This window comes from Anas acuta, chromosome 3 (genome assembly GCF_963932015.1).
Source record: "Anas acuta chromosome 3, bAnaAcu1.1, whole genome shotgun sequence".
Classification (NCBI taxonomy): Eukaryota; Metazoa; Chordata; class Aves; order Anseriformes; family Anatidae; genus Anas; species Anas acuta.
Window position 1 is genome coordinate 7,615,830 of NC_088981.1, and position 27,167 is coordinate 7,642,996.

At 45.2% G+C, this 27,167-nt stretch overlaps 2 protein-coding genes and 1 long non-coding RNA gene across 7 annotated transcripts in view; all 3 read right to left on the reverse strand.

Moving 5' to 3' along the window:
- Positions 1–12,334, reverse strand: part of SOS1 (SOS Ras/Rac guanine nucleotide exchange factor 1) — a 47,935-nt gene extending 35,601 nt beyond the window's left edge. Inside the window, exons 1-4 of the mRNA XM_068675529.1 lie at positions 11,811–12,334; positions 3,573–3,698; positions 1,032–1,163; positions 338–502 (exon numbers count right to left, since the gene is read on the reverse strand). Of these exons, the coding sequence (XP_068531630.1) occupies positions 338–502; positions 1,032–1,163; positions 3,573–3,698; positions 11,811–11,897 (510 nt within the window). The 5' untranslated portion in view covers positions 11,898–12,334. The remainder of the gene's footprint in view (positions 1–337; positions 503–1,031; positions 1,164–3,572; positions 3,699–11,810) is intronic.
- LOC137853303 (uncharacterized) lies at positions 8,258–11,793 on the reverse strand. Its single transcript, XR_011094372.1, has 2 exons — positions 10,832–11,793; positions 8,258–9,508 (listed from the first exon to the last, which is right to left on the reverse strand). It is a non-coding gene; the product is annotated as an uncharacterized lncRNA (long non-coding RNA).
- A 3,851-nt stretch (positions 12,335–16,185) lies between the features above and the next one.
- The window catches only part of MAP4K3 (mitogen-activated protein kinase kinase kinase kinase 3), an 80,095-nt gene continuing 69,113 nt past the window's right edge, over positions 16,186–27,167 (reverse strand). For all 5 annotated transcript variants that reach the window (XM_068675534.1, XM_068675532.1, XM_068675531.1 and 2 more), the window contains 5 exons: positions 24,772–24,840; positions 24,567–24,659; positions 22,643–22,713; positions 19,632–19,687; positions 16,186–17,584 (listed from right to left, as the gene is read on the reverse strand). In XM_068675534.1, the coding sequence (XP_068531635.1) occupies positions 17,497–17,584; positions 19,632–19,687; positions 22,643–22,713; positions 24,567–24,659; positions 24,772–24,840 (377 nt within the window). In that variant the 3' untranslated portion in view covers positions 16,186–17,496. The remainder of the gene's footprint in view (positions 17,585–19,631; positions 19,688–22,642; positions 22,714–24,566; positions 24,660–24,771; positions 24,841–27,167) is intronic.

Genomic DNA, 27,167 nt, shown 5'->3' on the forward strand with positions numbered 1-27,167 from the left:
TTTTTTTTACATGCAATACAGTCTTAAGCATGGGTGGTCTCCCAAAATCATGAAAACTTGAAGTTAGTGCAGCTTCACAGTAATTTTTAAAGCATCCACACATTGCTGGGATTAGGCAAGCAATATCATAAGCAATAGACACTCAAATATTAATAAGCACAAGCACCAGCTCTATAAACTCAATTAGCTTTGCTGTATTAAAGTATAGAACCAGATTTTACTGCAGCAACTTATTTCAAATACACAAAACCCCATTTACCCGGTAAGGAATAGACACTGTCCTACCAAAACTTAACTAAAACTTTCCGTTAACATTAGAAACAAGAGTTATGCTTACCTTATCAGCACACATTGCCACTTTAATATCTTGCTTTGTAATCTCATAATGCCTTATATTTCGTACATAATTCCCAACCAATTTTAATATGTCTGCAGAAATGTATTCTAATACTGCCACTATGTAAACAGACACTTGGTGGTCAATTTTGTAGCCTAGTACTTCCTGAAAGGAAAAAAAAATAAAAAAAATCAGTGCTACACAGTTATTCAGTAGATGAAATACACACAACAGGTTACAACTAAACCTTGCAAGTTTTTAACTCCTCACCATAAACATTCAAGGCATACAGTCTATATTAAAGAAACATGGTAGCCTGTAGGCCAGGAAAAGAAACAGCATCACTGTAGACCATGGAGCTGACAACAGCCCAGAACAGTCCCAAAAGCCTCACTTAAAAGTTAGTTAACTGTCTATCGCATAAACAAAGCTAAGCAGTCATTTGATTCAAGTTTAATTGTTCTTAATTCACTTTGCATGACTCAGAAAACAATTAAGAAACTTCCAGAAAAACCCTTAAATGTACAAAATTGAAGAAATACAATCAACTAAACTGAAAACTCTGAAAATTACATTGAAAACAGGTATTGTTACTGTTCTCTTGTTTACATTTCAGGCAGCACACAGATGCTTGACAAAACAAAGCTGTCAACCTCCAATTGCATTCCAAGAGCAAGATCATGTCACTGCTTACCTTTAATAAAGGGTGGATTTTTTCTACTGGGAGAGATAACGGATTTCTTCGTTTCCTCTTCTCAATAGCAGACTGGGCATCAGCTATTGCCCACTTATCAATAGGATGGGGAAAACTTTTTTGAACACGATCCTTATAAAAAAAAAAAAAAGGAAACCAGAACTAGAGCGTAAATACATAATCAGAATGATCTGAGCAATGCTGATAAATTCTGAAATCACTTCTCATTAATTAACAAATTAATGTATGCAAATGTTAATATTTTGACTATAAGAGCTTCTATAACACCAACTATCATTTTGGTAGATGTTGCTTACCGCACTCCTAAGGCTGTATCAAAATATCATTTCCATAGAAAAATCTAGTGCTTAAAATTTGAGAAATGCCAGAATGAAGTTGCCTTGGCAGGCACAATTCGCTCCCTTTGTGCACATGGGTGATAATTCAGCAATTAAATATGTTTAGACATAGAATGGTCACTGAATGAGGCGATGTGAGCTTTGTTTCACCTTCACTGATGAGCACACAGCCCAAATTGTCTATCCCTCGCATGCAAACCCCTCTGAAGACAGCATAGGAAAAGACTGCCCAACAGTTCCATGGCTGCAGTTAGCCCAATCGTGCCCAGCTCAGCTTTGCCCTCATTTTTTCCTGCAGTTTAATTACTGCATCCAGCATTCGGTGCTGGAACACACCTACACTTGCCCATGCTCTGAATAGCTCTCCTGCTGGAACTCACACATGGGTCTCTGGAGATTCAAAGCCCTGACTGTTTTTGGTAGCCCAGGTGTTTCAGAAAAGGTGCCAGAAATCTAATTTCTCAGATCGCTTCGCATATTTTTTCAGACCACAGTTCCCACTGACTGTTTCAGTTGCAAGCGCTCGCTTACGTAAATATGACCCCAATTTGAGCAACCACGAAATGAGGAAGATGAAATTAATGACCACTTACAAAGAGCTGGTACAGGGCAATGTACACAAACAAAAACTTTCCAACAAAAAGAACTGGGACAGAATACAAGTCTATAAAGGTGGCAACCAATGTTTCAAAGTACAGATTCCTTTTTTTTTTTTTGTCCTCCCCTCCCTTCATCATAACACTTCTGCAAGAGCAAAGTAGAAGTCATACTTAAAAAAAATAGATCTCATCTGCTATCTAATACTGATTCGTTCCCCCTAACGCAGCCCAGCCTGCTGACTGAAGAATGAAGGTGTCCTGGGGGAAAAATAACCGTGTATGACCATGTAATTAAAGACAGAATCATCACATGTAAACACAAAGGGGGTAAATTGAGGTTGCCTGATCATCTTCAGTTCTTGCATTTCTCATCCTAAGGGCTTGACTTCACAACCAGAAGACTCTTAAAGCAACACTACATTTAACCCTGGCTTTTAAACAATGCTACCAAAACACTACATGCAATCTTCCACAAACCTCTGTTACTTCAGTTGACCAGAATAATGTTGCAAAACAGGCTAGCCATGAGAGGGGACACTGAAACCCCATTAGGTGTCAACATTCAGAACAAGAGGAAGGATGAAATTCATCAATCTTGAACTCAGCTTAGTGTTTTTTTTTTCTTGTTGAACTCTTGGACATCTTAGTGATTTTTTCTTGCTGCTTGTTTTAGTTTTGCTTGTTTCTTTTTTGGCTTTCCAGCATTGTTTTAATCAAATCTTTGTCCATAAGCTCTCATCTCCTCAGCCCTCCGTGTACCTGTCAGAGCATTGCCTACACTTTTCTACACTTTCTTCAGAACACGAGGAAGTTGCATCTTGTTTTGCAACCTAACCTGGCACAGCACAGCCACAGCCCCCGAGGACTGCAAACCAACACTGCACACTGTCTGCAGCTGGGCAGCAAAGTCTTCAAATCGTGGTTAAGCACAAAGGGTTACCAAGATATTCATGGGCTTAGAGTGAAACTGAATTCGGTTGTTTCTCAAACAGAGGTAAGACAGCTCTTCTCAAACATCAAGCTGCTTTTCAGAGCAGAGGTTGTAAACCTTTGAAAACGGGATCGTCAGAGAAGAGGCTTCCTTAGAGAGGAAAGAAGCGTTCCTCAACTCATTCTGAGAAAGCAGCTGAACTATTTTTGTTCAAATTTCCGGGGGGGGGGAGCGTATCAGCCTGTATCACCACGCTGAGAAAGCAGCACGAGATCACAGACGAAGCAGCTACAGTTCGCATGCTATCTCGGGGCAGGGAGGGGGGCAGAGAAAAAAGCCTTTTGAAAGGAGCCAGTCAGCTTTACATCCAGAAGTTACACTCACCGGCTATTACACAGTAATGCGGTTCACAGGGACTGTTTTACTGAGCATTGAACAAGAAATGCAACCGATGGGAAAATCACCTATTAGGTAACTCAGCAGGTTTTCTGCTGAAGGTTCTGTTACATAAACATACATAATTACTGCTTCTCTTTCTTGTACCAAGTGATCCTTTTCACATTGTGAAATGATTTCTGTATGGACTTTTTATACAGCAGCTCAAATTACATTGCAAAACGCGGATCAGATTTGTAATGAATATTCTCCGTACCTCTACATCCAGAAAACTTCTGGGCTGGGCTTGACACAGCATATTTAACAACTGGAGAATTAACTCCTCCACGTACTGTAACGCATCTTCGGTAGAGGAAAGTTTAGGATGGACTTGCACCTGAACCTGTACGGAACAGAAGAATCAGTCTTATTTTTTGTTCTGCCCCAAGTTATATGCTTTACTCACAAAAAAAAAATGACAAAAGAACAAGCCAAACAGTTTAGAAAAATCCAATGAGAACTGCATGTGTGCTGAGCTCTATTAAGGCACGCTGGACAGAGAAGCGAAACACTCATTTACACTTGCTAGGAACACAAACCTCAACTATTAAACGTACTCAAATGTATGTAAGTAATATTTAATGTCAAAAAAACAGCTAATTAATAACGGTGTTCAGCAGCGCAATTAGGAAAACTCCTTAAATACTCCGCATAAATTCATCTTTCCACCCCAACTCTTACACCACCGCTTGCAGAGCACGCTGTAGATGTAGGGTTTTGTCCCATTTACAGCCCCCTGCACACCACTCAAGCTACAATAACAAGATCCAGAACTTTTTTCAAAGGCGGAGCACTACAGAAACAGCAAAGATATTCAAAGATTTTCCCATCTGGGAATTCTCACTGGTGTAAACCCACTGAGGCACACTACTCGGTGCTCCTCCCAAAGGGTTGGGTTACCAACTTATTTTTCTAGACAGCCATCTGAAGGGCAGCACAGCTTCCCTCTGCACTTCTGCAGGTAACAAAATAGCACGGTTTTAGCCGGTTTAAGTTTCAGGTATGCAAAGCTCCCTGCTCCAAGAGCTTCGAACTGACAGGCAACCCCAAGCACTGATGGCAAATATTATGCCAGAGCAAGCTGACTGCTGACTTTCGCAACACATTTCAAGCCCCAATTTCATCATTTTACCATTCCCACTGCACTCAACTCAAAATGCCTCCAGTTCTCCCAATCACCTCCAGAAGAGCTTAACCACCTTAAACCAAACCCCAACAATCTGTCTCATCCCAATATTAAACCCATGCCTATATTCAAATCCCGCTGCCATAATTATTTAATTTCACAGCTGAGTTCTCATTCCTACTTGCAGCTATAGCAAGAATTAAATGTTATGAAGTTCAAACACGCAACAGCCTCAAATAGAAATCCACTTGCTTGCTAAGGCACTCATTAGCTTGAAAACTTCATGTCTGGGCACAGCCCTGGTGCTCACTTCGCTGCTGTAGAGAATTAAACGCACTCGATCAGGGGTTTAGTTACTTGCAGGTTGTGTACCGTGATCCACTAGGTCTTAAAGAACGCCTCCGACGTTTGCTGCTTTTTTTAAACTTGAAAACACTGTTCGGAGAAGAGAACTTCTCCCCACGTGACTAACGAAAAGAAAAATGAAACTGTTGGGGTAAGGAAAATACCAAGAACTCGGCCACGCACAGCCACAGCGTGTGTTTTTGGAGGTACCTGCGTAACAGCATCCCCAGCAGTCCCAGCGATCATTTACAATTCAAATACCGATGTCTGAAACACTGCACCAGCTCGGGACATTTTAACATCCCAAATTACAGACCTGCAGGAGACTCCTCTGAAAGATCAGAGCTGATCCGAGCTGCCTGGAAGATGCTGTCTCGATTTATTTTAAGGCAGAACTGAAAAAAAAACGTCTATTACGTGAACCCTCCGGATTGCTCTAGCATTTGGTACTTGGAGAAGTATTAAATTTCTGAGTCAATAGAAAGGCAATAAAAAATACAGAATGGGATAAAACTGAGTGATGAAAAACAGCTCTGTTTTCTCCTTTTCTTAGAAGGCAGATCGTGGAGAAGGGACTCGCCATCCCCTGCCTGCCTGTAATTGTCTATAGGAGTAAGAACAAACAAACAAACACCACGCCGTGACCTGAAACATGATCTGCAGTCAACCGAAACAAAGTCAACACCGATAACCTACTTCTCGTTCAGGAGATAAAGTTCCAGGCATTTTTGCTAAGAGGTTGTGTTTGGGGAGCAATTACACCCTGCTTCTCGAAGGCCAGCGTCTGCTGGCAGCGCCGGGCTCTGCCTCAGCACAACATCCACCTCGGAGGAGAAAAACATCATGAGGGTGCCTCCGGCTGGCCGGCACAGTTTATCTCCATTAGGCAGGCAGTAAATAAGCTTCATTGCTACTTAAGTGAGATTTAGTATCATTTAGGGTTCAAAGTCAGCCCTGCAAAGGCAAGAAAACAACTAGTCCGACGGGGAAAATTACAGGACGGCCCGGTGCACGGCCAGCAGAGGAACGTGTAATTTGGGTATCTGCGCCCCGGCAGCACCTCCAGGCTGGGGCCGAGGAGCAGGCAGTGCCCGAGGAGGTCATCAGCTGGGGCGTGATGCAAGAGCGGCGGCGGCGGCACGGGGTTTGGAGAGGGAAGGCAGCAAGCGAGGACATCTGCTAGCGGGCGCCGCCACGTGACCCGAGCCAAAAAAATAGTAATAATAATAATAATAATAATAAAAAAGGAGATCGAGTTACCAGGGGGGTTTCCAGCCTTCGCAGACAGTCCGCTCAGATTCAAAATTAAAAATTATAATGCTAATTAAAAGCAAACAGGCAGGCCACCCTGCCTTATCAGCCCTGAGACGCTGGAGCGCGGCGTGAATCCCACCAGCCCCCTCGCCAGCCCATGTCAGGAACAGGGGCGATAAAAACAGAGGAACAACTTCTGAAGTGTAGTGATGTTTGGATAAGATCCTTATCGAAGCGTTTAACCTCTCCCTTAAATAATGACAGAACCCATCCCTTCCCTCCCACACACACCAAAACGTCTATCTCGTGATAAGGGGAATTACCACAAGAACAGCTTCAGAATTTTTTGACCGAAGCTTCAGTTCTCCAAGATAAGCCACCAAATCCTGAGGGGAAAACACAACTCAAACTGGCTAGAAACCCCTGCCTCCACTGCTCCATTTCACCCAATTCCTTCCTTTTTTATTTTTTAAGACATGCAGGCCTTCTTCCCTTGATTTTGGAATGGAAACAAAGCCCACCAGGACTTTCTTTAATTGAAGACAAGCCAAGCAAGCCTTTCTCAAACAACTTTCTGTTTATGAACAGAGAAGGTGCAACCCCTGCTCATGAAAATTTGTAGCACTTCAGGAAAATCCTATGACCCTATGACTTGGCATCCCCCTCCTACCCCTCTTTTCTTTTAATAAAATCAACAAGAGCAAAGAATTTCTGTCAGGAATGGCAACAAATTACAAATCAGGCACCAGCAAGCCTAAACTGCCTTAAAAAAAAACAGAGAAACAGGCTAACACATCTCTTTAATGAACAATGCAACAATATCTGATTGCAATTTATAACCCTTATCAACTTGTTCTGTATAAAAAAAATTAAACATTTTCGATAAAGCATTTTCAAGCAGTAAACCAGAACACAGACCTGTTTCTCATAGGAAATATACGATCTAGACTAAACCCAGAAAGAAGGCTGAGTCCGAGGGAAGCAGATTTTACAGCTCCAGCTTCCACAGGGGTTTTATTTTCCAACTGGTCCAACACAGCAGCTCTGAGGCTGGCCATAAAATAATCCAAAGCCGAGCCCAGACCAATATTCTGCAGTTTATCCCGCACTAAGGAGCTGTTTGTTGAATTTACTCTGTGAGCTTTCCCTTTTACTTGTTGTCAGTCTGCTTGGTACTGAACCAAGCCCCCTTCACAAGAGCTTTCAGTTACCCCTCCCTCCTGCCTGTAAGAGGGAAGGGTGATTTACGTTGAACATGAAGCTGAAAAATCTCAGCATCTGCTGAAAGCATCTCTGTAAGAAAGACTGCAGAAAAAGATAGAGAACCGCGTGCCTCTACGAGCAGCAGAAGCTTCAGAAAGGCGGATAATGGAGGGAAATCGTCTGAAAGCTACACAGCAAACCAAAATGCACAAGCAAAGCATCTTCTGTTGGGCAGAGAACGTCATTTCCATAGCCAGGCAAGGATACCCATCTCCCGGGATTCTGGCACAACGTCAAAGTGTGAATCAAGCACCGAGATGCACTCAGCACACAAGCACGCTTCGCTGCCGAGCACAGGTACCACTGCACCGGGAGTTTCTCTCAAGCTGAGGCACTCGTAAGAAAGCTGAAGGAAAAACATCAGGTTTATCACAGCAGCTGGAGAGTAAAATGGAAGAAGCTGCGATAAGACAGGCTGCAGAAGCAAAGCAAGCAAGCGCTGCCCTTCCCTGCCTGCTTGGACAGCAAATGCTCCCCTGTTACCAGCGGGGGGAATCCATCATTTTCCTCGCACTGCAGCATGGTGGGAAGAGGCTGGGCCTCTGGCACCTCTCCCGAATCAAAGACCAAGCTGTTTTCCAAAACACAGGGTGAGACTCAACTGATTACAAGCATTTCTCCAAACCTCCCAAATACCGAGGACGGACGTGGAAAACACAAGCCTTCACAGCCAGATTATGACATTCTTAGAAGCAACCTGGCGGCAGGGCAGGCTTTTTTCTTTCCCCCCACTTGGGTTGCTCTGAGAGTCTTCACTACCGTTACACCCCTCGTTTTTACACAGCACAGCTTTTGTTAATCTGCCCTCGATGACTACAGAAGTACCGACAAGCAGCTGCTTATCGCTGAAGTACTCCAGGATGAAATGTTTTACGGACAGCTTGCATGAATGAGTGTTCTCATAGAGCAAACACCCCATAAAAACAGTGTTTTCTTTTTTTTTTTTTTCTCGTACAACTCCACTGATACTCGGCAATTCTGCAGAGCTTACTGTACTTTTCTGCTGTTTACTGAATTTTTCAGGGATCAAGCTAAGTAAAACAAGCACAGGGGTCTTAAATCCGCACTTGAGCAACTTCAGGATCTTAACTTTATCCTCCGCAGCCATCAGAAGCACAGGGAATCCAGAGCTATCAAAACTTAAGGATGTCCTACATCTGCAGTGAAACGGTGCCAAGAATAACTACTGCTGCTCGTTACTCAGAACAGCAATTGGGCCGTCACCAGTTTAGAGAACGAGATAATTAAGTCAGGTAGAACTGTTTGTGTCAGCCACGGCTTCCCAAGCCTTCTGAAGTCACTTCAGGAACTTTGCTCGTCTCTTTTGCTCCATCAAAGGTAGAAGAGATTGACTAGGTGACACACCGAGGATCTGGGAGCACACTGCCTGGAACAATTTCCTTGACTGAAGCTGCAAATCCTCCTCAGCTGTCAAACCACTTCAATCCCATCACTCTGAGCGCAGTACATTCCAAGAGCACCCCTCATTAATTGCTCAACTGCTTCAAAACAACTCGAGGTATTCAGGCGGTGGTACTCCTACATCTGTACGGCAAGGAAGTTGTCTTCTTTCTCTAAATGATGAAACTACTGAAGGTAGCCAGCAGTAAGGATGACTTTCTGCAGTCAAAACCAACACATCAGGGAAGAAGCAAGTCATAGCTATGCGGAGAAATTCCTACTGTACAAGAGTTAAACGAGCAAGATGAAGCCCCAGGGAAAGATGTTCAAGAAAAACTATCCAAAAGGTTCTGCTCAGACGGAAGCATGCACGTTCACTAGTAAAAGAACACCTCTGTTTGAAGAGGCATCGCTGTGCAGGCGTCTCTTCTCAGCCTGGTTTCAGAAGTGTCCAAAATCCACGTGTCTCTGTCTTCAGCCACCCCAGAGCTCTGGTGTGTCGTATGTCTTGAGTCCTCCGTCTTCAACGCCAGCATCTCACCTTCCATCCACTTCTGCAACCACAATTTCAAACACCAGCCGACATTCTTACTTCCTTTTCTTGTAGCTCGTCACCAGGATTACTGCCTTGTGTCGGCGGCTGGGAGGCTCTGTGACACTCCTCTTCTGATGCTTCAAAGTAACAGTGACCAGGCAGAGAAGCATCTCTCACTACACATCATTTTCTTCCTAATTGAGTGCACTGGAGTATATCTTGACAGGATCTGAAGAAGAATGGGAAGAAAAGGGATTACATTATGATCTGAATGGCACAAAAGCTGCTTTTTGCAAACACAGCTGTTAAATGCAGAGACAGTGCAATACAGAGCCTATTGTTGAGGCCCATGTCTAATGAAATACATGGCACACGCTCTTGAGAATTTATTGATGTAAAGAAGTGATTTATTCTTACTACATGTGCCTGGTTTTGTTGCTTGATAAAAACACAGAACCAAGGTAACACAGTGGGAAAAATAAAACCCTTTCAACGATTTTTAAGAAAAAGGATTCTAGCATTGTTGCTCAAGCTCCACTTTACAAGCCAAGGTGAAGTTACAGAAGAGTAACTGCAGCCTTCCCCAGGAGCTGGGAAAGCTCCATCCTGGTATACGTGCTTCAGCAACATTAAATTAAAACACCTCTCTCCTACTCGGAGATATTAATTCAGCGTAGGCCTCCCCAAAGCTTTAAGTCTCACTTGCAGCCACATAGGAAAACATAACAATCCTGTCCGTGTACCTGGCAGGTTTCAAGGTGGAGCTCGGAAAGCAGCTGCTGCCACTACCTGGGCATGAGCTGGGAGCAGGGCAGGAAAATTCTCCTCCAGACACACATCGGCTTCGGACAACCTGACCCTGACAGAGGGAGCTCTCCCTCCAAGTCAGCTCTGCCCTTTGACCTTGCTGGCACACGCTGCCACTGTCTTTGTCTTACTGGTCCCATACACGGGCTCCAGGGGCAGCGCTGGTCTCTGGCTGGCCGAGCAAGGGGCAGGGTCTCAGACCCAGCTGCCACAAAGGTTTTCCTGAGCTAGGATGGACGACTGGCAAAGCACGCAGGCTGCAATTCTCCCCAGCCTACCTGCCACTTATGACAGGCTCATTACGTTATGGGGCCTTTATCTAAAGGGCTAAACGCCCCAGCCGGGATGACTTGCACCCATGTAAGTTAGTAAAACACCCTGTTTGGCTTCTCCATTAACGAAGAAGCCATTAAGAAAACAGCTTGATGTTTTCATCGGCCACTTAGTTCCCCTGTAACACAAATATTGGGCTGCTCGGTGAAGCAGGTGACACGGACAGGTTCTCTATTTCTACAGGGACAGGAAGCAGCAGCAGCCTGCGCTTCTGGAGCACGCTGGGCAATAGCCTGAGAGAAGATAAGAAACAGGTGGCGACCTCATGAAGAGCTGGGGTTAGGAGTTAACATCTGCTAGACAGTTGTGCGTTTGAGTGTCAAGCCTCCAGAACTAACTCCACGTCACTGCTGCTGTCCCCCAGCCCGCAGCAAGCAATGGTGCACAACACAGTGAAACCAAGACAACGTACCTTGCAGGGCCAGTTTGTCATCCTCCGGAGCTTGTCACTGCTGGCCTTCTTCGTTGACTTCAGATTCCAGAATTCCTCCTTTCTGCCCAAATCCCTCAGCAAGCATCTTTAATCCAGGGTGGCTCCGTGACTGCCTTGCCCATTAGGATATAACCTTGTGCGTCAGATGTAGAGAGCAATTCCAATGTTTTTTCTCATTTTTGCCTTGAGATCCCCAGTCTACGTCCTCCTCCAGTACTCAGCACTGAGCCCGGCTCCAAGTTCGATGAACCCCTACTAATCCATGGAATAAAACAACCTCCAAAGGAGCGAGCTTGTACTGTTTTGAGACCTTGGGTGGCTCCGCTTTCCCCCCGGGCTCCAGCTGGGTGCTTGCAAGCAGCACAAGGAGCAGCCAGGTGGACAATGTACACACAAGTTTACTTTCAGAAAGAGCCTACTGATGAGGGATAGGCCATTAGCACCACAAGCTATGGATGAGACAAGCAAGAAGACTTCCAAGATCTGGATGAGAGCATGCCCGGAAAAACGAGGCGAGAGGAAATTCAGAAGAAACACTGCACCGGCACAACTGCAGCGCTTGAGCTTTCCAACCCACACCGGGGGATGCAACAGTTCGGTCAGCCCTAGGAGCAAGTGCTTTGAGGGAAAGCCGCCTTTAACCATGAGAAATATGTAGATTTGTATAACATAGCTGTGTTGGGCTAGGAAAGCACTGAGCTCAGTCTGAGCAGCAGCAGCCACTTCCAGCCTCCCAAACCTTCTCCTTTTGAGCTCCAAGTGGAAGAGGGACCCCACAAACACCCCCTCACGAGGAGCCCAACACCCCCACACCCCCAGCTCTCTCCGCTGGCTCCCTGTGGAGTCCCCACACCCCCTCAGCACCCCCCCAGCGCCGTGCCCAGCCCCTATCTCCCCTTTTGGATCCAGCAGGGAGCCCCGCGGCCCGCCGCCAGGCCGTGCCCGGGCCCTCACCAACCTTCTTGAGGGCGGGCACCAGCAGCCCCCGCCACTTGGGCGCGTTCTCCTCGCTGAAGAACTCGTAGAGCAGCGGCTGCGCCTGCATGCTGCCGCCGGGCCCGGCCCGGCCCTGGGGGGGGCCTCAGGGCGGGCGGGGCAGCGCCGGGGACGCTAGGCCGCGGGGAGCGGGAGGGAGCGGGCGGCCTCCCCCCCCTCAGCGCCTCGCCTCAGCAGGAGGCCCCGCGGCTTCCCTCCTCCTCCTCCGCCTCCGCCGCCGCTGCTGCTGCCGCTGCCACCGGCGGCAGGCCCGCAGCGGCGGGGGGAGGCGGCGGAGGCTGCCGCATCCCCCCCGCACGGGCTCTCGGGGGGCGAACCCGCAACGGAGCGGGAGGGAAGGGGGAGAAAATGGAGGGGGGAGGAGAGAGGGGGGGGGGGGGGCTCCTCCTCAGCCGCCTCAGCCGCCGCCGCTGAGGGCGGGGTCGGGAGCGCGCCTCCGGGCTCGGCTCGGCCGCCGCACGGCTGAGGCGGCGGCGCGTGCGCGCAGCCCCCGCTGGCCCAGCAGCCTCTCGGCGGGGGCCTCCGCCCCGGCGGCGTGACGTCACGCGGGGAGGGGAGGGGGGGGAGGGAGGTGTCTCCACCCCCCCCCACCCCCTCCCGGTGCGCGCGCGCGCGCGTGAGCGGTGCTGAGGGGGCGGAGGGGGCTGAGGGCGGCCACAGAGCCTGAGGGCGGTCACAGAGACACAGACACACACAGAGACACAGACACACTCACAAACACGGCTCGGGGCAGTGCCCAGCGCCCCCCGGAGCCTGTCCCAGTGCCCGAGCACCTCTGGGTGCAGACCCTTTCCCTAACCCCCAGCCTGACCCTCCCCTGTCCCAGCTCCATGCCGTTCCCTCGGGTCCTGTCGCTGTCCCCAGAGAGCAGAGCTCAGCGCCTGCCCCTCCGCTCCCCTCGTGAGGGAGCTGCAGGCCGCCATCAGGCCTCCCCTCGGTCTGCTCTGGGCTGAACACACCAAAGCACCTCAGCTCCTCCTCGTGCATCTTACCCTCCAGACCCTCCACCATCTTCATACCCCTCCTTTGAACTCTTAACTTTCACATCCTTACACTGTGGCACCCAAAACCACACACACTACCTGAGGTGAGGTCCCTCCCCTCGACCTTAACACCTGATGTGCCCCAGAATGTGCTCAGCCCCTTTGGCTGCCATGGCACACAGCCTCAGAGCCAACTTGCCATCAACCAGAGCCCCCATGCCCCTTTCCACAGGGCTGCTCATCCACCAGGCCCTACAGGTGTAGAATCTGGCATTTTAGTTGAACTTCACATGTTTGGTGACTACACAGCCCTCTAATTCGTCATGATCTCTCTGCGAAGCATCTCTACCCTGGAAGGACTCAACAGCTCCTCCGAATTTAGCATCCTCTCCAAACTAACTTAGTACACATTCAAGTTTGATGCACGTCAGACTTGAGTTGTGCTGGGGGAGTCAATCCCCAGCAAGCATCCACATGTATCCTGCTCGCAATGGCCTCAAGGCCTTGCTGCCTGCAGGCCACAGCTGGCTCCTCACGGGCACAAGGACACAGGTCCCATTTTGGGGTGTCAGGAGATGGTGAGGCAGCATTACTGTGCCCCGGGGAGCTCTGTCGCCTGTTATTAGAATCACAGAATCACAGAATTTCTAGGTTGGAAGAGACCTCAAGATCATCAAGTCCAACCTCTGACCTAACGCTAATAGTCCCCACTAAACCATATCCCTAAGCTCTACATGAGCTTACAAGAAAGATGCAGGCATCTCACACAAAGCCAGGTCAGTGTTCAAGCAGCACAAGAACAGCCTCAGGGGTAAAAAATGGGAGAAAAAAAGGCCAGAAAAAGCAAAGCCAGAACATAAATGATGCCCTGTGGTGTAAGCGGGACAAAGTCCATGGTGGTGTGCAGGGCCTGGCAGGAGGGGGCTGGGAGCCACAGGCAGATTCAGTGTGCTCTGTTCTGCAAGGTGAGGAGCCAGGGACAGCCCGAGGGCCAGAGGAGGATCCAGTGTGCTGCTGCCGGGACCACAGAGAGGGAGGGAGACGTGGAAACCTTGGCAGGTTGCTGGAAGGATGGTTTAGGGCCAGCTTTCCAGCTGGAAGGAGAGCGAGATGCCCACACAGATTGCTTGGGCAGACTGTGGAGTCTCCCTTTTGTTTCAAGGGCTGGTCACACAGACACCTGGCAGGAATGGCATGCACGTTGGGAGGCTCTCTTAATTAGTATTTGTGGAGCACTCTGAGGACAGGAGATGGTCCCGAGACGCTGAGCAGCACCCCAGCATATAATGGATGGAGCTTCTCAGAAAGAGACGTCTTCACCCTGCAGCTCCGCCTGTGGCGCTTCTCCTCCAGACAGATGCTGCTGGCTGAAGGAGTCAGGCTTCTGCCTTGAACATGCTGGGATGACGATGAAAGGAGGGGGATTCACATCTCAGAGCTGTTTGCTTGGCCTAGCAGGCTGCTGGCACAGTCAGGGACGCCATCTCAGCATCTCGCAGGCTGGGGCGCTCACCGCCGTATGGAGAAAATTCAGTCTGTCAGCATTTAAATCCTGAGGCGTAACACCTCAGCTGCTATCAAATATGTGCAGCGCTTGTGAAATTACACTTGTGCTCTACTCGCCAACATTTCTATGGAGATGAAGGTCCCAAGTTTTTGGACTAAGGCTCCTAAACACTAGTGAATGGCCTGGATGATGCTGGGGCCTGGGCAGGAAGGAAATGCCATCTCCCACCTGAGCCCCCGGCATTGCCCGAGCAGGCATGACTTGGGCTGTTGGTGCAAGGCTGTGGTTGCTTGCTCGGCTTTTCTTTCTGCAAAGGAACTGAACAACCCCACTTCTCACTTCTCTTCAAGAAGCTCAGCCTGAGGTGGGACCTAACCTCAGCCCCTGCGCTGCTCACAGCTTGGCTGCCAGGTTGGCGAGTGCTCTGTCGCTCAGCCACTTCCCCATATTAGCAAGGGCCGATAGCTAGAAGCCAATGCTAGCAGCCAGAATGGAAGGGGCTGGGAGGAGAGAGAAAAAGGGAAGCCACTCAAGCTGCCAGAGAAGCTATTTGAACTAGCTGCAGGCACATGCCTTGCTATAAGCTCATCTGGCCTGGGATTTGTGTTCCTGGCTCTGGCCGTGCTCCTTTCAGCCAGCCACACGCACGTTGTGATCCCATCTGACATCAAGGTAGGGGTTTTGGAAGCTCCCAGTGAGGGGGAAGCTTGAGGAAGCTGCTTGTGGCAATTGCAAACGTAGCAAAGGAGACTTTTTGCTCTACCTTCTGCTTATCCGGGTTCCTGGGCTAAGCACAGGGCAGCTGTCAGCAGAGCAGTGCTGTTCTGCAGCAGAACTAGCTCTGCAGCACAGACCTCAACTCCTGCAACAGAATAATGCCTCAAAAAAAAAGCAGGAACCCTTCCCTTCTTCCTCCTATTCCAGGCTGGAAAGCAGCACATAGGAGCCAAGTTGTCTTGGCTGTAACAGTAAATCTGAGACAGCCTGTCCTAGCACAACGATCTCCTTCCCACTTCCCCATCCTCCTTGACTTTGGTGATCAATTCCAGCTGCAGCCCAGCATGCATCCTTGTACCAAAAATGCTCAAGCAAAATAAAAACCATCTTCCCCAAGCTCCTGTTGCCTGGAGTTCAGCAGTGGCCCAAAAGCCCCAAACAACACTCCAGTGGGCCCAAGCTGCTGCAGAAACCTAAGAGGAGGAAGCAAGTTTAGGGAGCTCTCATTTGTACATCAGCCATACTGTACTTTGTTCAAGTTTTGCTACTTTTTGCATGTTGAAGTGAAGAATAGTCCACAGGAGGGAGGATGGAAATCCCCCCTTGAGCAGCAGCAGTACAAATGTGCTGTAAAACACCCAGAACTTCTCGCCTTTTCTGAGAATTCAGCCTCTCTGCAGCGGGGCTGGTGTCACCACCTCTCCCACAAGGCGTAACTGAGGTTCAGCGCAAGGCAAGAGATGGGGCCAGCAGAGCCAACAACTCACAGGCACAAAACCAAAAAACAACCCTGCTGAAAAAAATAAAAATAAAATTTTGCAACCAAGAGAGGAGGGGCTAAGTTACTCTAAGGGGAAAAAAAAAAAGAAATGTTGGAATTTGGAAATACGTGTCCAAAACACAGATACTTGTTGCCTAAGGGGGAGCAAGAGTAATAATACCTACCCTCAAGTGCTAATCTAAATGCAGCAGACCTCCAGCAGCCTGGTCATACATACATTCAGAAATGCCCAGCTTCTGCATTTGGCACAAACATTTAATAGCAGAATTCAAGACTCAGTACGTTCCATCAACAGATTTTAGTCTTTTGTGGAAATTAGTGCAGGTGGTAATCTACTTGTACAACAACATGTTAAAAAAAGTTTATTTTACATTATATACATTAGGGAACATATTTCAAAGCATTACCAATCACAACAATAATGCAGGCCATAAATCACTTTAAATTTAGTTTGTTTTTAGTGTATATTATCACAATAAAATATAAAGAACATATACAAAAAAGGAGTCAAATGTGTGCATTCTGCTAAAACTTGGCATTTACATACTCCATTGGAAAATAGCAATCAAAAATACTTCTGATCAAAACTAAGTTCCTGTGATGCGTAGTAACCATTGTATTGTTTGAATGAGGTAGTAACTAAATTATTTTGGCCATGTGTTAACATCCTAAATTGAAAAAAAGAAGTGTGAAAATGGTTATAAGGCCAAAAAAAAGTCAAAAATGACAACGTCTTTGAGCCATTTCCACAATGTGGAATGTTGCTTCTTTTCATCGTGATATGAAACTATTTAGTAAGATGAACAGTAATACTAATTTTTATCATTGTATACACTAATAATTCAAACACCTATTGCAGTGTTACAGGAAGGTACCACTAGTCTGGGATTGACACCCATCCAGGAAGTATTGTTTTCAAGCATAGAGAAGTAATCGTAAAGAGAGTTTTAATTAAATATAAAAATACAGGTGTTTAACTGGTTTGTTTCACAAAGAAAACTACCCGAGTAAACTCAAGGAAAAAAAGGGGGATCTTTGAAGCCCAAGTCATATCCACAAAGTCACAGCTTACCTTTGTGACTAAATACATCACATCTCAATACGTTGTGCAAACATGAACACCAGTGTGTTGCATCAAAATTAAAACAAGATTGTAATCTGATTACAGCCTTGGTTACAATTTCTAAAAGTTAGGATTTATTTGTATTAGTAAATTACATATAATAAAATACAATAGTGTTGTTAAATGAACTATATTTGTTGCTAGCATCCCACTTTATAATAAACACACGACAAGTCCTTAAAATAGTACCCCGATTTCATTTTTGCATCCTCAGTGACTTTTACATCTGTACAGGTAAGACACTTGTACTTAACAGGAGGACTACTATCTACAGAAAGTCAGTGTAGGTCTTCAGCACGAAGTTTCACTGAAAAATACTGCATATGTACAAAGATTACATAACAGTAAATCAAGCACTTCCGTGGTATCTTAATGCTTATGTGTCCATACCACAAACAAGTCTCGTCTTTCTCTCATGCCACAATAAATTATAAAGTAACTGAAGTCGGGTCACTGCAGCTTTTGTGCAATTTCAGCCAGCCATGATCGCCGCAGCAGGAGTGCTATCTTGTCATGGTGAGCTGCCGTGCGCAGTTCTCAGTAACTGTTCTCATGCCCTGCCAGGATATACAAATTGCTGTTGGCTGTTGGGTTGTCTGTCGGCCTACTCTCCAGCACCACAACCCTGAAATGAAAGTAAAACAGCAACAAAGTCAAGTCAACCTTAGTCTGCCCCAGCCACTGGACACAATAGATGACCAAGGTTCAATCTCTTCTGATTTTAGCTTTTCCCTTAGCCTGTGTAAGCTTTCAACAGTCCCTACATCCACAGAAACTTCCTTCCAAGTCCCAGAGAGACAAAAATTTGTGAGCTGAGAGAATTCTCAAAGCAAGCATCATTATATGCAGAGTTTTCTCTTGTACTCTTTTCTTGCCACCCGCTTTTGGCCAACATTGGAGACAGGACACAGGGTTAGCTGGATCTCTACTACCACTGCAAAGGCCGTAAGGGATATCCTGCATCAGACTGCTCTCTTCAAAGGAGAGAATTCAGCAATCCAAAGTCAATTTCACAAACTATTTGAGATGTTTAATCAGGCAAGAACTGCTAAAACTGCTCAATGGAGCAGGGTGTAGTTAATTCTCCACAAACAACCCCCAAAATCCAAATCCAGCTATTGTGGATTCACCCCAAAAAAGGTTGCTTGCTTCAAAACTAATGCTCTGCTAAATGTGCTCCACAAAGGGAATGACACCTCATACCATGAGGGATTCCCGACTCGCTAGGAGAAAATAGCACGCCAGCTTTCATCACACTGGTGCCAGGCTTCTTGGCTTCTCAGAACCCCAGTTCCTACGAACTGCCTAGGAAATGATGTGTTACTGGCAAAGGTTTCACAGCTCAAGCACAAAATCCGACAGACCTACAACCAAAACGAGGTCTGAAAGATTTGCTATTCGGCTTCATCGCAGTGTGAAGTCTTTAAACGTGGTCTCTGATTTGGGACACTATTAGTGTAGGATGGAAATAGACGGAACAGTCCTTGGAGAAGAGGACACTTTTCTCCAAGGCAATGATTTGCAATGTCATGTTCTATTCTGAAGCCAGGCTTGTTCTCAAAGTGAGCTGTGCTGTCTCTCAACACCTGAGAAGTGACACAATAAAGCCGAGCTCCACGCACACCTCACTGGCACAGGGAGAGTAAAACCCTCAGGTCAGAGATGAGTATTGCTTACAATTACTCATTACCAAAAAGCTACCAAGTATTGCACATAAGGGAGAATCCTCAACCCCCAGCCAGCAAAAACTGCCATGAGGTAGGCAGCTGACAAAGCCACAGCACCATTTGGTGCCGCTGATGTTCGAGGTAATTACAGGGCTGCACACCAAGCTTGGGCAACCAGAACACAAGGAAAGCCTCTGGTTGCTCTGAAGCTTATTGGTAGTGCCACGATGCGACAAGAAAGCACGTTTCCTGCAAGTGGCAGAGGACAGGCAATTCTCCAAAATCAAAATGTGGCTTTGCACTGCACACGAGTATGTTACTGGTAAAACCACCATGTCAGCACGCGCTCCCCAGAAGACAGAACATCTGCTGCTTTCATGGCTGTTAAAGAAGTACAAAGTTCGACAGCAGGGCAGAGAAAGTTGAGGAAGTCAGTGACACTCCTAAAATAGCAGTGACTGACTGGGCAAGCTTATATCTGATGGGTCAGACAGCCACAGCATTTGTGTCCCGCAGAAGAAGCACCAAAGAACAGCTACGCTAAAAATTATGAAGAGCTCTTCAAGAACTGGGCTGTCTTGTTGAGAGGACAACCATCAGAGCTCCTTTCTGAGGGAGAAAGCAAGACATCTAATTTATTTATTTTCCCAAGAGGGAGATACTGATGAGCTACTGCAGCAGAGCATCTGAAAGTAAGGATTTCAACAGTTAAACAAAGGAATTATGGTGCTAAAAAGGAAGACACTCCTGGAGATTGTAACTGTAGCCAAGTACGAGCTTCCTATTACAGCTGAGTACTTCTGGAAGCCCACAAACACTTTAAGAAGGATTTCTTTTTTTGGAAGAAAAAAGTAAATTTAAAAGGCTGAAAGGTGGACATGTACACAAAAGAATGAGTAAGATGGCTAGAAAAGGAATCACAAGAAACAAGCAAAGAACTTCCACAAGGTAGGAGGAAAACATTATTCTTCTATTTTAGCATGCCACGCTCGCTTCTCTTCATACCTGTCAGATCCCAGAAGCCTGAATATCCTCGTATTATCAGAAATTTCTTGTGTGATCTAGACAAAAATAAAACAAGTATTTACATGTTAAGTACGCTTTTTTATTTTTATTTTTAAAATCAAACTAGAGAAAATAATTGACTATGATGTTACCCATTTATTGCTCATTTAAGGTAGCAGGAGAGTTCAATGCAACTGTAAGTCTTGAATGAGATCTAAGTGGTTTTTGGTGGTGGTGGTTTGCTTGTTGAAATTCCTGCTATGTTATGCGAGTTCCTTTGGTAGCAACTGCAATCAACAGGCTCAGCACAGCACCCGAGCTGCTACTGGCGCAATTCTCTTCACAGCCATGATCAAAATAGGTACCTGTGAGGGTGTCATTTGTCTCACCCTACAGCAGACATTTGAAATGGGTCAGGTAAGTGACACAAAAAATACCTATGGTTGAAATTCTGAATCATAACAACAATGCAGGAAGTTCATATTCTGAAATCCTGAACAGGGAGACAACCGAACTTGTGGCACTTATGCCCACTGTGTAAAGAAAATACAGTATTTGGACATTTCAGACTAGTGCAATAGAGCTTTGTATACGGCTGGTGAATTGTATTTGAGATACACCTTTATGATGATATGAATACCAAAGAAAACAGCACGTTATTAATTCAAATCAACCAAAGTGCACTGCATACTCCGAAGGATCTCAAGTCATACTGTGAAAGGGAAGCAGTGTTTACAAAGATCCCTTTCGACACAGCCACATTTCATGTTTTTGAGGACAGAAGAGATTTTTCTCTCCTCCCCAGGTCCTAGCAGCATTAGCCGACTTCATGAATTCACTTCTGGCACTGCAAACTCAGAAAAGAATTTTAATTCACATCAGTGAAGTTCCCCACTTGAAGTAAGTCACTTCCTGCTTGCTGTGGGGCTGAGCCTGTACATTTTGGCCCAAATTCCGAGAGTCTTGTCTCAGAATTCAGACAGTTCCTTGTTGTTTCATTCTTCCCAATCAATCAAATCAAGCCACTGTGGAATGTCACAGCTGTGGAATGAAAAGGTGAAGCAACTTTACAAGTAGGTGAAATTATCCTCAATTAGACCGGCTAATATTAGACTAGAGAATCTCCACTAACAATGTCTTCAAAGATAAACGTGCTGCAAAGTCAGGCTGGTCATTTATTTTTATTCTTTTTTTATTTTTTTTAATTACCTTAGCACACAGTACAAAAATATTCGCACTAAGTAACAAATGTACTAGTACAGCCAGGAGAGATAAGGAATTGAAAAAAGCTTGAGAGCTTACCCTATGTATGTTCTATGGAAAAAAATAAGTTTTGGGTGGCTGTCCTTCTGACAACAGCTCAGTTCTGCCGTCTGTTCTTCATTTAGGTGCTGGCTTTGGCTTGACAACAACAAACCAAGATGACAGCGTTCCTTATGGTTTATATAAACAATATAAAGCATCCATTTGTGCTGCAGCACTCTGGGGCACGTCCTCTCACAACTGGATCAGAGCTACTGAGTGCCAATGGGTGGAGTAATACGCTGAGCCTTGCAGAATGCTGCTAGCAGCAGCCTGGGGTTGGAGAAGTGCCTAGCAGCGTCATCTCCTCCTCACGATCTGTGCTAACAGCAGGGGAGCTGCAGCTCAACGTTATGAGTTCTTGGGAAAACGACAATCACGCCTGGTGATCAAACATGCACAAACTCCACGAAAAGCATTTGTACATTTGGAAGTCAGAAAGCAGTCTGACTCCAATTCCTGGTCCGACTTGCCACAAAGAGCAGAACTACTGTCAGCACAGATAAGGTCAGCTGTGGCTTTGTGCAAATAAATGGAGTTGTGTAACAACACGGAGTATCTAAGTTTGGCATGGTGTGACTGTACGTGTACATTAAAATACAACTAGTCATAATGAGCTCAATCTCTCAGCAAATGTGACACTGATGAAACAGCTGGTTAAGTCTGCAAGCAGTCTTTAATAAACTAAAAGGCTCCGGAAAATCCTGCAGAGCACAGTGTTTTCACTCACACCTGGTTGCACAAAGTCTGCAGCAGGAAAAAGGGAGTCGTAAAGGTATTTACAATGGTTTGACACAATTTCTAGACATTGTTTAAGTGGCTGAAAAAAGAGACTGCACAGAATTTGTAGAAAATAACCTTTACATCAATCTCTCCAGATGGAAAATTATTCTTCTGAAAATGAGCACTAAAAACTTCAAAGGACTCCAAAGCCAAGTAAACATGGAGGAGACAAAAAAAACAACCACCACAAACAATGGGCGACTCATTCAACACTTAAAGCTCAGCACTGGAGCATGCAACTACTGGCAAAGCCCAGATTCTGGTATCCATCTTGAGAGGCTAAGGGACTACTGAGGTTGGTCTTCCAAGCATTTAAGGCGGAAGACGACTAATGTGAACAAGAATTAGGCTCAGATACATTTTATGGCAACTCCGCCAGGTCTCTTGTTGCTTTCTACGTTAGACTTGACAGTGACTCCTGGTACAGCTTCGTATCAGCCGGGGCCTTGCAGCATTCCAGCTCAGCTCACTTCCCAATTAGAGAAGAGGCACCACTCCATTATTTCTGATCAGTTCATGAAGCTTCCTTTCAAAAATGTGTGGCCCATCTAGCAGAAAAAATCTTGACCTATTCCAATTTGTTTTGTTTGGCTAGATTCTCCACTGCTTTCCCCTACCTGTGCAACGTGGGCATCTTATCCCACCAAGTTACAAGGACAGCATCCGCAACTCAACTACTTATGCAGCATTCCATCAAGGAAGGAATGAAAGGTTCTTTGTTCTCAATAAATACTCCAACATTTAAGGTTTCCTCTTTGGAACAGCGAGTCTAATTAGTTTGTAGCTTACGAGATACACTTGGAATGAGACTTCACCTTCCAGGTCTCATGTTCAGAAGTTACTGAAATGTTTCACTCTTTTCATGCATTTGTCTTGAGCTTGACTTACACTAAAAACCAGTATTTGAAGCAAAATGCAGTACTCACCTCATTTGATCTAAAACTCCTTCCTTGCATTCCATGTTTCCAGAATGCTAACACGCTGTCCTGTAGACAAACTAGTAACAAAAAACACTGGAATCAGTTTTCAGGCATAATGTCAACACTTCCAAGGCCAAAAGCATATGGCCGCAGTTTCAAAATGTGTATATACATATTTTATTGTATTATGTTTATGCACACAGACTTATTTAAAGACCAGGGTTTAAAAATATTCTCACCCAACTAGAAGACCTTTCTGTCTGATATTTAGCCCTAAAAGCGGTCCTCTCATGAAAAAAAGGAACATTCTTCCATTCTAATACTTGCTGAAAATATACATTGAGCTCCACCGTAAGAGTTACAGGCATACTGCAGTGATATTTTTCAGTCACCAAGCATCTGTTGGTTAACAGGGTCTTTACGCAACAGCTGAGCAGAGCTTTACGGAAACCTCTACCTCCCAGCCCTTCCCGTTGTCACACAAACACAACCACACGACAGCCACCTGCATTCGAAGCCTGTGAAAGGAAACGGGTCCAGGGCCTTCCTCAAAGACAGAGGCACAAGCATGGAGGTCCCTAAGAACAATCTGTTTCTACCTGCATTCAGCACCCTGCCTCTGTCAATCAGGGCAGGGATGCAGGAAGTAGAGCAGAGCTCTTTGGAAACACTTGTTTGGCCAGAACAGGACAGCAGCAGCTCATTTGTGATGAGCAGAGGCAGGGCTACAGCACGTGCAGAGGTACTACCCACAGTGAGCAGCTTCAAGTCCATTTACTCCTTCCTTTCCCCCATTCCTAACCAACACAAGCCATAAAAAAACGTTTTCCATGTCAGCGTTTTTTGTCCTTTCCTCTGAGTTTGTTTGAACTACCTGAAACTTTTAAGCTTCTCCTCAGGAAGAAATCCCTCCACCTCTCTACTATTTTTGTTCTCACTGTTCTTCCTTTTCTGGTGCTACCACCCACCTGCGCACACATCCTTCCTTGTCCCTCTCTTCCCACCGGGGCTCCAAACTATTTCTTCCACACAATTCCTTCCCCATATCACCTAACCTTGGGTCCCTCCTCTCATCAACTCCACAGCCTGGAACTAGAACTGCCTTTGCCTTCCCAACAATCTAACGCTCCCCCCACTCCCCCCTCCGCAGAGCTTCCCTGTTCAAACTCAGCTTTCTCCTGCCCTGGTGCTCTCATCTCTTTCCTTCCCTAATCCCTCAAAACTCTTTACAATCACTGGGAGATTTGCTAGGGCAGGGTGAGGATTTTCTCCATTCAGTAAGCTTACGCATCCTGTAGATGCCTCTGAGACCATGAAAGCTCATATGCAATGCATTTTCCAGCCTTTTGGTTTGAGGCTACAACAGAGAAAGGGCTGCCTTCTCGTCTGCCTCTCTGTTTGTGAGAGTTAACTTCCTCAAGACTTTCACAAGCTCAAGTTTTCAAAAGCAGGTGATGTAATTCAGGTATGTAACCATCTGAAAACTATCAAAATGGATGTGTTCTGTCTTTCACAAACCAAATTCAGATTCTTTACAAGAATACATAAACAATGCCAGTTGTTAAGTGTGACGTATACACATTTTTTGTTTGAGCTGCTTTATAAAAATGGACTGCATGAACACACACGCAGAATGAGTTGGCCATGCGTGAGTCACAGAGTTTAAGCAGGCTGCGTTAAGGTTTTCCATGCTGAAGGTCTCCATCATATTGCCAGACTATTCAGTCTCATCAGGGAAGACTCCAGAGTTATTGCTCCCAGAGAAGAATGCTATGCAGCATGCTGAGCCTTTCACTGAGCCTTCGAGCTCCAAGTGAGCATGTGATAATGTTTTGCATACCAGAAGACTTGACAGTTTTCAAGTAATTCTGTGTTGTAATAGTAAATAATCTAATCAAATATTCAACACTAATAATGAAAACCAACTTACCTATTGATTCAATTTGGAAGTCAAACGTGAGCTCTGATGACAGCTTGCGGCTGGATTTTAACCTGCCCTGCAGATTCACTATTTTTATGCAGCCTAGACAATAAATAGGATACATCAATAAAGAATTATTTTTTAATATATGACCTAATTTGAAGACATACAGTATGCATGCGCATGTATATATTTTGTTGATACTGAAACTTACAATCCAAACACACCAAAATGGTATCTCTCTCCAGCTGTGTTACGTGTACAACACTTGTCTCTGTAGTGTCTGTAAGAAAAATGAGAGTGTTAGTTTGTAAACTAATTTACCATGAATTTGAAACTCAAGTTCTAGAAGTTGAGACAATTTAATGGGTTAGTGTGTTTTTATCTACTTGAAATAATCATCTTACCAGTGACATTTCTCTTCTCTTAGAAAGGCATGTCCACTGATCCAACTTGTTGACTGTGATGAGAAAACTGAAGCTGTAATATTATCAAGTATGGACTTAATCCAGCCTTTTTTGAGCCAAGTCACAAAAGCAAACTCGTGTACATTGTTGTTCTTTTGTTCTCCACTGGTCTCATTTAATATTGCTGTTGCAAAAAAACGCATACATCTGAGGTTTTTCACACTAAATCTGAATGCTGTTTCAGTCCATTTTTCTTCTGCCTTTATTTCTAAATCTTGCTAGGGACTTTTATAATTCTTGCTGCTCTTTTTAGACTTTCCACCCCCAGTTATTAGAAACTGGTGGACAATTTCTTTTTCCAAACTTTGAAAGGAAGGGTTATCTTCCTTTCTTCTGGATTACAGCTGCAGCAGTCTTCATCACAGCAAAAACAGGGGGATCTGACCCACAAGTGATCAGTGGACATGTCAACTCAAAAGAGAAGTGTAGTTGGGTCCATTTGTTTGCTAACTTTGGAGTTACACAAAAAGCAGCTCTTACTAACTCCACATTGCTGCCAGTGATTCTGTAGGCATTCTTTCATACAAAAAATAGAAACTCAATAAATCTGTTAGAGTTGAGAAATTAGAGCATGTTACCTAAAATACATAATGAATTCCATGGTACTGTTGAGAACCAAAAAACTCAAGGATGATGGCAGAAGCGTGCTCCTCGAGATGGCCTCTCCATCTCTTTTTTGCTATTAGGTGTCTTGGAAGGTATACATTAACGACCTTAACCAGTTTTGAATGCGTGATCTTAACCAACAGTGGATATAGCCATGATGAAAGCATGCAACAGAAAGACTGGAGGATATACACCTGTGCAAACACATCATGTAACGTGGAAATATGCACTTCGCTGGCTGAAGCTAACAGGAGAGGGATAGGAAGGGAAGAAAGCAAGCCCCTGTAGTAAGTCTCTGCCAGCTAATTGTCTGATAAAGATATTTTTTTGAAAGAATTCACAAACAAATGCCAAATGTCAAACAAAAATATTTGCGACCATGTGGTAAACACTTTCCTCATTAAAAAAAAAAATAATCTTTTTGATTGCATTATCGCCCTCCTGCCAGCAGAGGACAGGAAAAAACCAATACAACATGAGGGTTTAAATTAGTGTTAAATAAATAGAAGAAAACAACACAGACACAATAAGGGAAGATACAACTGACTCAAGGAAGCTTAAGAAGTATTTCTGGAAAGCACAAAGCAGTGTTAAATTACCAACATTAAAAAAAGGAACTGGGAAGGGATTACTATTCTTCTATTTACATACTGATGAAGACAATATTGAAAGAAGAATAACAACAAGATGTTACGGTTCAAAGAATTTCCCCTCAGCATGCTATTTTTATTGACTCCGCTGGAGTCACAGGCACATAAATATACATGAGCTTGAAAATAAAATGCACCAACTCTGATGTAGTAAGTGCATTAATTGGCCATCCACTGATCACTTTGGTTTTGTACCGATTCTTTTAATTGTGTCACTCTGACATATCCTTTTCAGCAGCAAGAAAGTCAGCAGGCATCTTTCCAATGCAAACTACTACTTAGTGAATTCCACAGTATCCAATTAGCCAGATTGATACACACACTTATGCCAGCACAGGGCAACACACAAATTCACAGCGGATCAACACAGATTCTATGGCTGATAACAACTAGGTTATTTACTGCTTCTAACCCTGCAAGCCATAACTGGGGTTGGCTCACTACTGTAGCTATGTTTAGAGAGATCCTTACAACTCTAGAAAAATAATTCTGAGCACATTTCCTTTGCAAGAGTTTCTACTGTTGCACCAAAGGCGGCTTCCTTACTTTTACAGCACCCAGACCAGTGATGGACAAGTGCTTGGTTCACTGCTATCAGTGGTTCTAGTTCTTTTCTCATTCCATAAACATCAAAATAGAAACATGCTCCCTCCCAAAAGAAGGCTGACAACACCATTTCTGACCTTACTGGCTTATTGCAGGAGAGCCAAACCACACCTACAGTGATTTTGAAAGAAATAGCTCAGAGTGTAATTCTATTAAAATCTATTAAATAAACAAAAGTCACAGCGGCAGTGTAAAGCACAGAACAGCACAGTGGCTGAAAGTCAATTACAGACTTATTTATGGAAATGCGAGAAACCACAATTCCATCCTTGAGACTAACA